This window comes from Rhinoderma darwinii, chromosome 3, assembly GCF_050947455.1.
Source record: "Rhinoderma darwinii isolate aRhiDar2 chromosome 3, aRhiDar2.hap1, whole genome shotgun sequence".
NCBI classification, from domain to species: Eukaryota; Metazoa; Chordata; class Amphibia; order Anura; family Rhinodermatidae; genus Rhinoderma; species Rhinoderma darwinii.
The window spans coordinates 384,825,939-384,842,096 of NC_134689.1; the positions used below are offsets into that span (position 1 = coordinate 384,825,939).

A 16,158-nucleotide genomic window follows, 5' to 3' on the forward strand; every position below is an offset into this window, starting at 1 on the left:
GCGAGATCAACAACGATTTTCCATTATACAAATTCAAAAACTCTCTCCATACTGCCAAGTCATCCCGATGCTCCCGCGTCAACCGCACAAAATGATGTGGGGCTCTAACCCCCGCCGTTGCTGACGCCAACCTCCTGCAAAAAACTCTGCCCATGGGCATTATCCGACAAGCAAAATTAAGTTTTCCTAACAACGACTGCAACTCCCGCAGCTGAATCTTATGAAGCCGACCCGCCCTGCTCACTTCCAATTGCAACGCTTCCAGCTTATCCTTAGGAAGTCGACACTCCAATGCCACCGAATCCAGGGCAATGCCAAGAAAAACTATACAAGTACTGGGACCCACGGTCTTCTCTGGAGATAACGGAACCCCAAATCGCTGAGCGACCCACTGTATTGCCCCCAGCAAATTGGCGCACACCTCCAAACCCGCTGGGCCCACACACAGGAAGTCATCTAGATAATGTATGACCGACTCTAACCCTGCCACTTCCCGGATTACTCACTCTAGGAACGAACTAAACGCCTCGAAGTACGCGCAAGATACTGAACAACCCATCGGGAGACACCGATCCATATAATAAGCCCCCTCCCAGTAACACCCTAACAGCCGCTGGCTGTCCGGATGAACCGGGAGAAGCCGGAAAGCCGATTCCACATCGGTCTTTGCCATAAGGGCCCCCGCCCCGTACCGCCGCACCCACTCAACTGCCGCGTCAAACGACGTATATACCACCGAGCACAGCTCAGGCGCAATGCCATCATTTACAGACAACCCCCGCGGATGCGACAAATGATGGATAAGCCGGAATTTATTTGGCTCCTTTTTTGGAACGACTCCTAACGGAGACACAACCATGTCCTGAACGGGCCGCACCGGGAACGGCCCCGCCATGCGCGCTAACCCCACTTCTTTACACAACTTGTCTGACACTACCTTCGGATACTCCATTGCCGACTTTAAATTCCGTAGGGAAAGGGGGACCGCATGAACCAGGGAAGGGATCACAAAACCAAACTGAAAACCACGCAACAACAACTCGCCTTTCTCCCTGTCCGGGAACCTATTTAGGTACGGCTCCGTCTCTTCCCACCTCACCGGCGTCAGCCCCATGACCCCCACCACTTCCCCCTTTTCCCTTCCCTTTATTGAAACACTTGGCAGCCCGTGCGAAGTCCCGCCGCAAGAGGAGCAAGAGTGCTTAAACTTACAACCCGCCCCAAACTTGCATTGACCGTCGTTAAACTGCCAGCACAAGCCCGCCCTTCCTCCTGTCCCTCCCCCCGATTGCCCCGATTGTCCTGAGGGGCCGGCAACCCCAGCCCCCCCCCCCTTGAAAGGACTGCCCGAACTTAGCCGGGGCCATTACTTTTAACCAAAGCCCAATGTCTTTATTATCCCATCTAATGTTGGGACGAACCGCTTTCCTCTGACTAAACTGTTCGTCATACCGCAGCCAAGTCTGACCCCCATACGAGCGATGCGCCTCACCGATCACATCCATGTACCCGAAAAGGGCGGAGCAATTCTCCGGGGCCTTTTCCCCTATAACACTGGCCAGTATGGCAAACGCCTGCAACCAATTCACAAACGTCTGCGGGATTAAACGATATCGACGCTTCTCTTCCTCCTCTTTTTTACTTTCCCACCTTTTACCCTTGTCTAAATTAAACTTTTCCAGAGGAAGAAGCGAAAAGATTTCTACGTACTCATCCCTCCAAATTTTTTCTTTCACTTCAGTCTTCAAATGCGACCCCAACAACCCCTCAAAACAAACGTACACCTCGCCTTTAGCTTTATCATCTAACCTCACCCTATCCACATCCTTATCTTTATCAGTCTGAACCGCAACCGTCACTCCCCCGACCTCCACCTCGGATACCGTCCTCGGGGGTTGCACCGATTCACCACCCCCCCCCCCCCCGCAACCCACGCCTCAACCGGGGATGCAGCAGGCAACCTACCCTCCTCACAACGCGCTAGCAACGCCTTTACACAGCCAAGCAATTCCTGCACATCTCCCCCCCCTCTCCCAACAGACAACAACCCACTATTTTCAACATTCCTAACTGCCTCCCCTTGGGAACCCTTCCCAAACCCTGGGGATCTAAATAACGCTGGAAATGTATGTAATAGTGGCATCGACTCACCAGACTGCATGGGCGCTGAGTTCCCACCAGCCGGGGCGACGGGACCTCCTTGACGATCATCCTCCATTGGCACACCTCCGTTTTCGCCCACCTCCGGACATCTGGGGCCTGAAGCCGCACCGCAGGCTCTGCAGCCGTGCACACCATCCCGAACCGCATAAGTGTCGCCAGACGTCAAGAGCCGTTACGGCCTCCGCTCTCTCTCCACCGCTGCCCCCTCCCTCTGTCTCTGCAGCACCACCGATTGTGGCCTGCGTGACCGTCCGGGGACATCTTCCTGCTGACAGGCGGGCCGCCCGACTGGAGCATCGCCAGAACGGCCCGCCGCAAATCCTCGTGGTGCTGACCTGGAGACGGGAGGCTGTCCCACTGGCCTGGGACCCCGCCCTCCACTCTCTGGAGGGCCTGACCGGCGACCGGGATTCCTCCCGGAGGGGACCTCCGCCCCCTAGTGGTGGAAGCGGAAACCCGGCCCGGAGCGTCCCTCGAGGGGCTCCCAAGCCTGTGTCGAGCCCTAGGCAAATCGTCCGGGCTAAGGCGTTCTGGCGGCCGCACCCGCCGCGACCGCCGGAGGGGGGATGTCATCACCTCAGGCGCTGCCTGCGTCCCGGCCGCACTCGAACCCGCTGCCTCCTCCAGCCCTGCCGACAACTCCGTCCCTGATGCCACCGGACCCGTCCTCCCGAGCTCCTCCTCAAGCCAGGCCATGCCCCGTTCCGCCACAGCCTGCCGCACTTGCTCCATCAGGGCCTGCATCTTTCTCAAGGTCAGTACAAGTCTAACTGCTTTCCTGGGGCGTGAATGGCGCGAAACTGTCTCTCACCCTTCCTATATTCCCTCTGTCCACCACGCCCCCTCCCCTCCACCTTCCTCCCCCTCCTTCCCTTGAACTTTTCACCTCATTCCTTCTCCCCTGCAACCCTGGTCATGTTTGCCTCCCCCAATCATTGCATGATGTGTCCAGCTATTTCTGGACAATGTCAGACTAGCTTCCACACTTACTGACACTCATGAGCTCCCCACTTTACTGTCCTTGAGGGAATCATGTCCTCACAAAAGACTATCTTGGATGGAGTATCTACAGCTTAGGGCATACATTTCCTCTTTCCCAGACAATGAGGCTATCACCTTAGACAAAACAGCACTGGAAGTCTTTCTACTGATACCCTCCATGCCGACCAAACTGTTATCAACAATGCACGTCTTTCTTCGTGACTGCTCTGAGCTGTCTCAACTTAGATATGTACAGGTGTGGGAGCGCGAACTGGGGTTTCACATACAGGAGGAGGATTGGCAAAACATTTTTTTGCTTACTCATAAATTTCCATCAGCCTGTTACGCACAGGAAAAGAATTTTAAAATTCTCACCCGTTGGTATCGATACCCGGTCTTGTTACATAGAGCTTTTCCCTCCGTGTCTGACAAATGTTTGCGGCTTCCTTTCCGCTTTGGGAACCATGTTGCACATATGGTGGGAATGTCCCATATTATCTCCATTTTGGATTAACATATTCGAACTATATAATGTGCTGTTTGATTCCCAGACTCCTATTGAACCTGCCATTGGACTACTGTCCCTTTTGCCAGGCAACGTCACAGCCTTGAAAAAAGGTATTTTCAGGCACTTTCTCGCTGCAGCTAGGTGCGTGATTCCTAGACACTGGAAATCCACGAGATGCCCCTCTCTTCGTGAATGGGTTACCGAATTAACTCATATCATGAGAATGGAAGGCCTTCTGGCAGGGGACAATGGCAAACGAGACAGATTCATGGCTACATGGAGGAGCTGGATTCTGTTTGCAGAAAGCGAAGCCCTGCCACGTTGGCTGGAAGAACACACCTAAATCTTCTTTGGCGTCCGTACGTCTTGATCAGAGGCCCCCCCTCTCCACTATATATCTTACCTGTCCCGCGGTCCTCCCCTCTTCCGTTTTCTTTGTTTTTCTTTTCTCCCCCCCTGTCTCTTAATTTTATTTTTATTATATGTTCCTTTTTTTTTTTTTGCACTATATTATATAATACATCAGATTGATTATATTGTGCTATTTCTTCAGTACTTATTTGTGCCTTATTGAATGGTTCTTACGCAAGGTACACTGCTTGATGCCAACAATGTATATGCTCTTTATGTATAACATTCGCATTGTATGCAAAAATCTTATGTACAGTGGTTCAGTTGAACTGCCACTCGTTCAAATGCATTGAAATTGTCATTTGTTTGTATTGAAAATGTAATAAACTTTGATAAAGAAAAAAAAAAAAAAATGGAGGCTGTAACGTCCACGGCCGTTGTTCCGACTTACCCCTTCAACAGCCGTGGCCATGGACTTGTGAGTGCTTCCTTCCTAGGAGACGCCAGCACTCACTTCCGCTCCGCTATGCAGCATCATCTAGGGTGCGCACACACGTGGCCGGCCTTAAAGGGCCAGCGCGCACACATGAAAAATATCACCAATAAGCCCTAATCACCCTGGACTATAAAAAGGGCTCTGCCCTTTCACTCCTTGCCTGAGCGCTTTTGTGTATACCCATGTTAGTCTTAGAAAATGGTCCCTTAGTGTTATCCTGTTCCCAGTGTTCCCGTGCCCTGCTACCTGTATGCCGTGCTGTGTTTGTTCCTGAGCCCTAGAGTGTTGGAGTCGTGTTGTGCCACCTGTCACGCCTGCTGTCTTACACCACGTCTGGTGTCATCTGCCATGCCTGATATCATCCGCCACGTGTGGCGTCATCCACCTTCAAGTTTCATCTGTGCCTAAGCCTCTGCTACTGTCTGGACTCTTGTACTAGGACTTTGTATAGACTGTTGTTTGGCCATCTAGCTACTCCAGTGCGGCCTAGTGGGTCCACATATCCACGGATCGTGACAAAGGCATTCCTCCCAGTGTTTCAGCAGACCATCTAGAGCAGGGGTCTCAAGCACGCGGCCTGCGGGCCACATGTGGCCCCTGAGGCTGTCATCTGCTGCCCGGGGGACACAGAGCCGCTAGTATCGGCTCTGCTCCGGTACTCTGTGAAATCCCCGACATCGCTGTCCATATATGGACAGTTTTGTCAGGGTCTTTCCCAGAGCGGAGTCCCGGGCAGAGCGCTAGTATCGGCTCTGCTCCGGGACTCTGTGTTATCCCATGACATCACTGTCCATGAATGGACACGCGATGTCTGGGGCTTCCCCTGTAATGACGGGGGGTGGGGAGACAGACAAGTGAGCCCTAATCTACCCGCCACTCAGTCCCTGCCTACTTGAAACGACCCGCCCTAGGCGACGGAGTACAACTGGGCGACAGTCCCTACGCTCAATAAGTGCACGACAGACAAACAGACAAGGGTACACAGAGCTAGGGGGACAAAGGGGCAGTTGCCCACGGCAACACCGTGAGCAACAAGAGAAGTAAACAAGCCGAGTCAAACCAGGAGTGTACGAGGTACCAAACGCAGAGCAGGAGAGTAGTCAGCAAGCCGGGGTCAATATGAAGCAAGGACAATAGTACAAGACGCTGCAGCAGGGCCAGGAAACCAAACAAAAAGAATCACAAGCAAAGGAGGAACAGGAAAGGCAGGTATAAATAGACAGAGGGCGGGAGCTAGCTCCGTCTGGCCAGGCTGTGATAGGTTCTCCCACTCCTAAGCCTGCCACCCTGAGTGGTGGAAGATGGAGTCAGTCTCACAGACATAGAAGCAGGTGCAGACTGATTATCTATGGGCGTTAACCCCGAAGCTGTGCCTGGCAGATCCTTTACAGTACCCCCCCCTTTTATGAGGGGCCACCGGACCCTTTCTAAGTGGACCTGGTTTACTGGGGAAACGAAGGTGAAACCTCCTTACCAATATCCCAGCGTGAACATCCCGAGCGGGTACCCAAGTCCTCTCCTCAGGCCCGTATCCTCTCCAATGGACCAGGTACTGGAGGGAGCCTTGGACCATCCTGCTGTCTACAATCTTGGCCACCTCGAATTCTGCCCCCTCAGGGGTGAAAACAGGGACCGGAGGTTTCCTCGAGGGAGCCAAGGACGGGGAGCAGCATTTAAGGAGGGAGGCATGGAACACGTCGTGTACTCGAAAAGATGGGGACAACTCCAGTTGGAAGGAGACAGGATTGAGGACTTCAATGACCTTGTACGGCCCTATAAACCGGGGAGCAAACTTCTTGGACGGGACCTTAAGGCGCAAATTTTTAGACGATAGCCACACCAGATCTCCGAGCATAAACAAGGGGTTAGCAGAACGTTTTCTATCTGCCTGAGTTTTTTGTATGCTCTGGGACGCCTCTAGGTTCTTCTGAACCTGAGCCCAGACTGTGCACAGTTCTCGATGAACGACCTCTACCTCGGGATTGTTGGAACTACCAGGTGAAATGGAAGAGAACCGTGGATTAAACCCAAAATTACAGAAAAAGGGGGAGACCCCTGACGAGTTACTGACCCGGTTATTAAGCGAAAATTCGGCGAGGGGAATGAATGAGACCCAATCATATTGACAGTCAGAGATAAAACACCTTAAATATTGTTCTAGAGACTGATTAGTCCTCTCCGTTTGGCCATTAGTTTCAGGATGGAAGGCAGAGGAGAATGACAGATCAATCTCCAACTTTTTACAGAAGGCTCTCCAAAACAATGAAACAAATTGTACCCCTCTATCAGAAATAATATTGACAGGGACCCCATGGAGACGCAGGATGTGTTTGACAAACAAGGTAGCTAACGTCTTAGCATTGGGTAGTTTCTTGAGGGGCACAAAGTGGCACATCTTACTGAAGCGGTCTACTACAACCCACACTACCGACTTGCCTTGAGATGGAGGCAAATCGGTGATAAAATCCATGGAGATATGGGTCCAAGGTCTCTGGGGAATGGGCAAAGAACATAGTAAGCCCGCTGGTCGGGACCTGGGAGTCTTGGACCTAGCACAAACTTCACAAGCGGCGACGTAGGCCTTAACTTCTTTGGGCAACCCAGGCCACCAATAATTTCGGGCAATGAGGTGCTTGGTATCCAGGATGCCTGGATGGCCAGATAGTGCAGAGTCATGATTTTCCCTGAGTACCCTTAGCCGGAATTGCAGGGGAACAAACAGCTTGTTCTCAGGAAGGCTCCCGGGAGCTGAACCTTGATCAGCCGCAATTTCAGAGACTAAATCAGAATCAATAGAGGAAATGATTATACCTGGAGGCAAAACACAAGCAGGATATTCCTCCAAAGGAGGGCTGGCCATGAAGCTACGCGACAGTGTATCAGCCTTAATATTTTTAGACCCAGCCCTACCCTTAGGGAGCTTAGCTCCTGGTACCAAATCAATTGCGCAATCGTATTCTCTATGAGGAGGTAACACTTCGGAGGAAAACATCAGCGAAGTCCTGAATAAACTCAGGTAGAGTGTTCACCTCCTCAGGGGGAGAAATAGAATTAACAGAAAAACATGACGTCATGCATTCATTACCCCATTTGGTAAGATCCCCAGTATTCCAGTTAAACGTGGGATTATGCAACTGCAACCAGGGAAGGCCTAAAACCAAATCGGATGATAATCCCTGCCTCACCAGTACAGAGCACTGCTCTAAATGCATGGAGCCAACAAGGAGTTCAAAAACAGGGGTATGCTGTGTAAAATAACCATTAGCAAGAGGAGTGGAGTCGATACCCACTACCGGGACAGGTTTAGGCAAATCAATCAATGGCATAGCTTGAGACATAGCAAATTCCACAGACATAATATTAGCAGAAGACCCTGAATCCACAAAGGCACTGCCGGCAGCAGACCTACCACCAAAAGAGACCTGAAAGGGAAGCAAGATTTTATTACGTTTCATATTTACGGGAAATACCTGTGCGCCCAAGTGACCTCCCCGATGATCACTTAGGCGAGGAAGTTCTCCGGCTGCATTCTTACGCTTAGGACAGTTACTCACTTGATGCTTGTCATCCCCACAATAGAAGCAGAGACCATTCTTCCTGCAGAAATCTCTACGTTGTTGGGGGAACACGGAGGCCCCGAGTTGCATAGGTACCTCCGAGTCTTCCGGGGAGGAACGAAGCAACGGAACCTCGGGAGGCATCATGGGGGAGTCAGAGCAGAAAACACATAAACGTTCACGTTGTCGTTCCCTGAGACGTCGGTCAAGTCGTACCGCTAAAGCCATAACCTGGTCTAGGGAGTCAGAAGAGGGATAGCTAACTAGCAGGTCTTTCAGGGCGTTCGACAGACCCAACCTAAACTGGCACCTTAAGGCAGGGTCATTCCACCGAGAAGCTACGCACCACTTCCTAATGTCAGAGCAATACTCCTCAACAGGTCTCTTACCCTGACGTAAGGTCACCAGCTGACTCTCGGCAAAAGCAATCTTGTCAGTCTCGTCATAGATGAGTCCGAGAGCAGAAAAGAAAAGATCAACGGAGGAAAGTTCAGGGGCGTCAGGAGCCAAGGAGAAGGCCCATTCTTGGGGCCCTTCCTGGAGCCGGGACATAATTATACCCACCCGCTGGCACTCAGAACCTGAGGAGTGGGGCTTTAAGCGAAAATAGAGCCTACAACCCTCCGAAAAGAGAGAAAAGTCTTCCGGTCCCCTGAGAACCGGTCGGGCAACTTGAGGTGGGGTTCAAGAGGTGAGGTGAGGGGGACTACCAAGGTAGCATCAGGCTGGTTGACCCTCTGAGCCAGGGCCTGGACCTGTAGGGAGAGACCCTGCATTTGCTGAGCCAGGGTCTCAAGGGGGTCCATAATAGTGTCAGGGACCAGGGTAGACTAGGTATGGGCTTGTGATTAAGCTCCGTCTGGCCAAGCTGTGATAGGTTCTCCCACTCCTAAGCCTGCCACCCTGAGTGGTGGAAGATGGAGTCACAGACATAGAAGCAGGTGCAGACTGATTATCTATGGGCGTTAACCCCGAAGCTGTGCCTGGCAGATACTTTACATCCCCAGAGTCCCAGGCAGAGCGCTAGTATAGGTTCTGCTACGGGACTCTGGAATCCCCTGACATCGCTGTCCACATATGGACAGCGATGTCAAGGGCTTCCCCAGAACAGGACAGTGATGTCAGGAGCACAGCTGGAGTCCCAGTAGGAGCGCTAGTAGCGCTCTGCCCGGGATTCCAGCTCTGGGGTTGCCCCTGACATATCTGTCCATATATGAACAGTAATGTCAAGAGCAGAGCTGGAACCCCAGGCAGGGTGCTAGAAACGGCTCTGCTCCGGGACTCCAGCTCTGGGCAAGCCCCTGACATCACTGTCCATATATGGACACTGATGTCAGTTGCTTCCCCAGAGTTCCGGAGCAGAGCCTATACTAGTGCTCCGCTCTGGGACACCGGCTCTGACATCACATTCCGGTCCAGGAGGATCCCATGATGACACTGTGTATGAACAGTGACATCAGGGTCTCTTCCAGCAGAGGAATCCCTGGCCAAAGCTGCGGCAATGCTCTGGCTGGGGATTCCACTCCTAGAGGGAGCCCCAATGGAGCTATCTGGGGTGTCTGTGGCACTATATACAAGGGGTGTGTGTGGCATTATCTACAGAGGGCAATGTGGCAGCATCTACAGAGGGCACTGTGGCAGCATCTACAGAGGGCACTGTGGCAGCATCTACAGAGGGCACTGTGGCAGCATCTACAGAGGGCACTGTGGCAGCATCTACAGAGGGCACTGTGGCAGCATCTACAGAGGGCATTGTGGCAGTATCTACAGAGAGGGCACTGTGGCAGTATCTATAGAGGGCTCTGTGGCACGATCTAAAAAGGGGCTGCCTAATTTTGACATTTGTGTGTCTGCCAAATGCTGCCAACTGAGCTGCCGGACTGCATTTAGCGACACTTAAACGGTAAAAGCTGATTGTTGAAATAAGCACGTGGAGAAATCTCGCAAATTTCCGGTAAGTTTAAACCTAGCGCTATTATTATAGTAATGTAGTATTAGGGTATGTTCACACAGCCTATTTACGGACGTAATTCGGGCGTTTTTGCCCCAAATTACGTCCGAAAATAGCGCCTCAATAGCGCTGACAAACATCTGCCCATTGAAAGCAATGGGCAGACGTTTGTCTGTTCACACGAGGCGTATATTTACGCGCCGCTGTCAAATGACGGCACGTAAATAGACGCCCGCGTCAAAGAAGTGACCTGTCACTTCTTTGGCGTAATTGGAGCCGTTACTCATTGACTCCAATGAATAGCAGCGCCAATTACGTCCGTAATGGACGCGGCGTTCAAGCGCCTGCACATGCCGTTACGGCTGAAATTACGGGGATGTTTTCAGGCTGAAACATCCCCGTAATTTCAGCCGTTACGGACGCCCTCGTGTGAACATACCCTTATAGTAACGTAGTATTGTTATAGTAATTTAGTATTATAGTAACATAGTGTTATAGTAGTTCAAATGACTAATTAACAATAATTTTGTAATGTATCAAATTTTAAAGTAATGCGCCCCGTCAACTTCACATTTTTTCTATATGTGGCCCACTTACCCGGCCGAGATTGAGACCCCTGATCTAGAGTGTCTAAAGTTCTAGAGGCATTCCTCTTGAATTTATGAACATTGGAGACATCTGCTATGGTATGTTACACACTCAGGCCTCATTTACACGAACGTAATATACGCGCGTGCGACGCGCGTGCTTTGCACGCATGTCGTACGCACCTATATTAGTCAATGGGGCAGTTTAGACGATGCGTGAATTGCGCTCAGCGCGTGTGCGCAGAAAAAAACTCACGACATGTTCTATAATCGTGCGTTTTTCGCGCACTCACGCACCCATTGAAGTCAATGGGTGCGTGAAAACCACGCATGCCGCACGGAAGCACTTCCGTGCGAACTGCGTGATTCGCGCAAGAGCTGTCAAACTCCTGAATGTAAACAGAAAAGCACCACGTGCTTTTCTGTTTACAAACATCAAAACGGAGTGTCAAATTCGAGATGAGCGCACCGAACTTCACCGGGTTCGGCCAAACTCGTTTTGACCGAAACCGGTAAAAAATGTTCGGGTACGCGACGTCAGGAGACAGTCACTGTCCACGGTGCTGAAAGCGTTAAACTGGTTCAGCACCATGGACAGTGACTTCCGCTCCGAAAATCCATGAACCTGTAAAAAAAAAAAGACGTTCTGACTTACCGATAACTCCGGTCCGACCTCCCGGGATGACAGTTCAGTCAAAGTGACAGCTGCAGCCAATCACAGGCCAAGCACAGGCTGCAGCCAATCACAGGCTGCAGCGGTCTCATGGACTGCGGCGTCATCCTGGGAGGTGGGGCCGGATGACAAGAGAGGGACGCGTCACCAAGGCAACGGCCGGGAGCCCGGACTGGGGGAAGCAGGAAGTTCTTGGTAAGTATGAAAGTCTTTTTTTATTCACAGGTTGGTGTATATTGTGTTCGGCATTCACTGTCGAGGGTGCTGAAAGAGTTACTGCCGATCAGTTAGCTCTTTCAGCACCTTGGACAGTGACGGGCGTCGACTAGCCTCATCTCTATGATGGCGGCTGCGCGAAAATCACGCAGCCGCGCATCATACACGGATGACACACGGAGCTGCCAAGTGCCTTTTGCGCGCGCAAAACGCAGCGTTTTTTGCGCGCGCAAAACGCACACGCTCGTGTAAATCAGGCCTCAGTGTTAGAGATATTCCTCACAGAATCAGCAAACACATGAAGGCATTACTCCCAAAGAGCTGCACATTCAGACTCTCCCTCTATTGTCACTAAACCATGGTATTGGTATTGTATTGCTATTATAAGGGATAGCCCTGAAAAGGATTTTATATTAAAATAACAAAAAAGTCCCTAAATCAGCCTCCCTACATGTTTCACCACATGTAGTGGGTTCATTAGGGGAGAATGGCTGTTTTCCTCTCTCCTCTATAAGCTATATCTACTGATTAGCAGATTCAAAATATAATATTCATATTTTCAAAAATAAGGGAGTCCATGGATTAATTTTTAACAGACTTTTGTATGTCCTTGATAGTGTTTAATTATAATTATTTTAATGTATATGAATAAAGATTGATATTGATATTCTCCTGTTAAATATAGGAATAATTGCACAGTTAGTGGGAGTAGATCCTTTGGATTGTCTTAGTACAATCCTCGTGTTTGACTCTGCTTACTGTCCCAGTCTACACAGCTAAGCTGCAGAAAACAGGAAATGTTAGCCTTTTGGGGCAGATTTATGAATAGGTTTTAGGTAAAAATTTTCAATGCTGTTTGATAGATTTGGTACATATTGGTGCATGCTAGACTAATTTACCTTCTTTACACCACCTATTGGGTGATATACTGTATTTTGTACCACAAAACCGGCGCACACACATGATAAATCTGGCGCACACACATGATAAATCTGGCGCATTTCACAACTTGATAAATCCATGACCATATTCTAAATATGCGACCCGACGTGGAAAGCATGTCGCAAATCAAAGTTCTTTCTGGAGCACGTATTGATAAATTTGACATCCTAGCATGAAATCTATCATAGATCGACGCGTTATTAAAGCCTGGAAAGGCAATACTCTAACCAAAGTCAAACAGTTATTTATAGGCTATGTACACCTTTGTAAGCAATCATTTATTATTTTTTTATTAAATCAATGTCTTATGTGTTTTTAAAGCAACTTTAAAATAAAATTTGATAAAAAATGTTTTTTTACTTTTTACAATACAACTTCTACAATGTATCCTGTATATATAGAATCTGTATCGTTCTGTCTCAGATAATTCAGTCAGTTCAGCTGGACTGACAGCTTGGCTAAGAGCGGTTACTGCAATGCTCTGACACACAGGATCCGACTAATATCGATCACATGTATGTATACAGGATACATAGAAGCTGTATCGTAAAAAGTAAAAAATAAATAAATAAAAGTTTATTCAAACATTACTTACTAAATGAAAAGACATTGATTTAATAAAAAAAAATTTGCTTACAAAGATATACTTAGCTTTTAAGGGGCATGATAGATTGATGTTGGGTTTCAAGGAAGCGGGTAAACAGATAAACGTAAGTTTGATTTTATTTATCTACAGAACGGCCTAAAACCTCTACTGGTGGTGGATTTGACAGCCTTTTTTGGAAGAGACAAAATCTCAATAACACAGAGATAAAAAATTCTAAGGCTAATAGAAGAAAATATAAATTTGAATGGGCATATAGATAAATGGGAAAAAATATCTGGAATCTGACAGATCCAAGCCTATTATGCATTTAAATCGACCCTCCAATCCCGGGACAACATTTGAAATGTGATGGGATATATGGAGTAATATCACCTGGTGCCCTCCAGTTGTGCTTCTCTGCTGTGGATCCGCTATTTTAGGGTCCCCTTTGTGCGGTCCCAAAATGGCTGCATCGCTTATTAAACTACGAGTCTGACACACTCCCACTGTTCTCGGATTGGCCAGAGCTGCTCACGTGAGCAGTTCTGTCCAATCCGTGAACAGAGGGAATGTCATAGACTCAGTCTAAGAAGTGCTGTGGCCAATTTGAGAGGACCCAAAAATGGCGGATCCACGGCAGAGGGGGGCAACTGGAGGGCACCAGGTGATATTACTTTATATATCCCATCATATTTATAATTTTGTCCTGAGGCCGGAGGGTCACTTTAACATTCCTCTTAAAAAGTACATTGAAAAGTATAGACAAGAATGCCCAAAACGTAAGCTGCCCGAAGGATACTTCATGCACTGCTTTTGGTCTTGTCCTAAGCGAGCGTCATTTTGGTCGGAATATTGACCTAAATCTCTGTATGTTTCATTTTTAAGAGACAGGGAATAGTAATATAACAACTTATGACAATATGGTGTTCATGGTTGCAAAGATGAACATTTTGAAGCACTGGCTATCTGAACAGCCTCCCTCGATAAGAGGTGCCGGGGAAGATCTGAGAAACACAGTCAAAATGAATAAGAGGTATCTGACGTTACCCGATTTACAAAAGAAGAGCAAGAAAATGTAATGACGCCATTTACATTTGGTGATTAAATCAATTCACTGGTTATTTGAGCGGGAACGCTCAGTGCTCATGTTTTTGGGAGGTAGAAAGGTGGAGGGGGATAGGAGGGAGAATAAACAAAGAGAGTATTTTTCTTCAGATGGAAATGTACAGATTTGTGGATAAGATATTTATTCTGTATCTGATTTTCTATCAAATTCTAAGCATGTATTTAAGAAAAAAAATCACTAAATAAATAAATGTGGGCAACAATTTATGCGCCAAGAAAATAATTGCACAAAAAGTCAGAACCAAGGCGCAAAGACAATAATATATCTGCCCTCATTGTGTTTCACCTACTCACCTTTTTCATCAACTTGGCTTGCGGTCAGTAAATGAAAACATCCTTATTTACATTCAAAGGCTGATAATATGCTGCTAACATGGGTGAATGGCTCGTAAATTGTACCAATTCTCTCGGTGCACCAGTGTCATTTGGACATGATTAGACATTTTCAGTCTTTGAATGTAAACAAGAATGAATACGCTTTATGGTAGGCCCCACATAGCGGCGTCTGCATGCAGCCGAAACCTGGCGCACTTGCACTGGCCAATGTGCACGCAATTTTGTAGGGTATTACCGGCAAAATAGTGTGACCATTAGCCGCCACATCTGTGCTTGGCTTTGACTGACACTTCATGGGGCTGTATACTTTATTACTTATAAAAATGTGGAAGCCCCCTTCAAAGAAACATCTGTTCTTGGACCTCTTATGTGGGGCTAGGAAGATCTCATAGATCTTTATCATGAACCAATGAATCGCATCCTTTACTTTCCTTTAAGGAAAGGATTGTAATCACAATAAGGCCTCATGCACATTGCATGGGTGTACATACCATAAAGAGCAGACCATGCGGCTGCTGGAGGGGGAAAGCCCACCTCTGGTTGGTCCCATCCCTCTTGCTACTGGGTGATGGGAACAGTTGTACTGTGTATGGTCTGTTTTATTTGCAGAAACACATTCACACAGATAGATGACACTAAGATATACCGCAGGATTTGGGTAGTTGGGTTTTATTGAATTTTTTTTTTTTTTAGGTCAAAAAGGGTTGTTTGGGCATTTTATATTGATGGTCTATCCTTAGCATAGGCCCTCAATATCCGATCGGTGGGGGTCCAAACCCCCACCAATCAGCTGATTAATAGGGCTGCGCCGCAGCCTTTTCCCAGTATGCAGGAACAGTGCAATACTCTTCCATGGCGGCTGTGCTTTGGATCGCAAATTCGGTTCCATTCACGCGGATGAGACTGAGCTCCTCTCCCAGGCACAGCCTCTACGGTTGTGTACGGCGCTATGCCTAGTAAAACTCTGAAGAGGCCGTGGCGACGACCGCCCCTTAAGTCAGCTGATAGGTGGGGGTGGGGGTGCTGGGAGTCTGACCCCCAAAGATTTGATATTGATAACCTATCCTAGGGATAGGCCATCAATATAAAATGCCTTGACAACCCCTTTTATATCTTTTTTTATTTTTTGTATTACTTTTTTTTTTTTTTATTAAAAAAATATGTACATAAATAAATAAAAGTCATCTCGAAATTTAACTTTCAAACAGTCCATCCCTAATCAACTTCGCAGCTATGTCTTGCGCCACTTTTCGCATTTTAATAGAATGCAGTTTGTTCAACCAGATGTTCACATCAAAATTTCCATTCTGGTGCAGTTTTGACAACATGGCATAATGCTTGCTGTACAGGCCCGTGTTGTCCTCTTTCGCCCAGTCAATCTCATTGTCAGTAAGTCCAAGCTCTCGCATAAATCTCTCAAATCCTTTTGCTGGGATCAGATCCACAAAGATATTGAAAGTCTTATTCGCAACTGTAAAGATAAAAACAAACATGTTATAAGATAATGACTGTAATCTGAGGTTCCAGTATCACTCCAATGGCAGGAGATGGACAGAATGATATCATCAGTACACTACTTTGTGTGGCAGCCCATTGCGTTCAATGATAACTGTGTAATGCTTAACTTCTCCTGTGGGGGAGCTGCGAGGAAATTGAAAACATACTGCTAGGTTCCCCAGAGATTAC

The 16,158-nt window shown here is 48.2% G+C and overlaps 1 protein-coding gene across 4 annotated transcripts in view; it reads right to left on the reverse strand.

Annotated features, from left to right (window-relative positions):
- Positions 1-14,777: 14,777 nt before the first annotated feature.
- Positions 14,778-16,158, reverse strand: part of LOC142750098 (tumor necrosis factor receptor superfamily member 10B-like) — a 28,437-nt gene continuing 27,056 nt past the window's right edge. For 2 of the 4 annotated variants that reach the window (XM_075858888.1, XM_075858886.1), the window contains one exon: positions 14,778-15,943. In XM_075858888.1, coding sequence (XP_075715003.1) covers positions 15,666-15,943 — 278 coding nt within the window. In that variant the 3' untranslated portion in view covers positions 14,778-15,665. The remainder of the gene's footprint in view (positions 15,944-16,158) is intronic. The other 2 variants (XM_075858889.1, XM_075858887.1) reach the window with 1 other exon arrangement.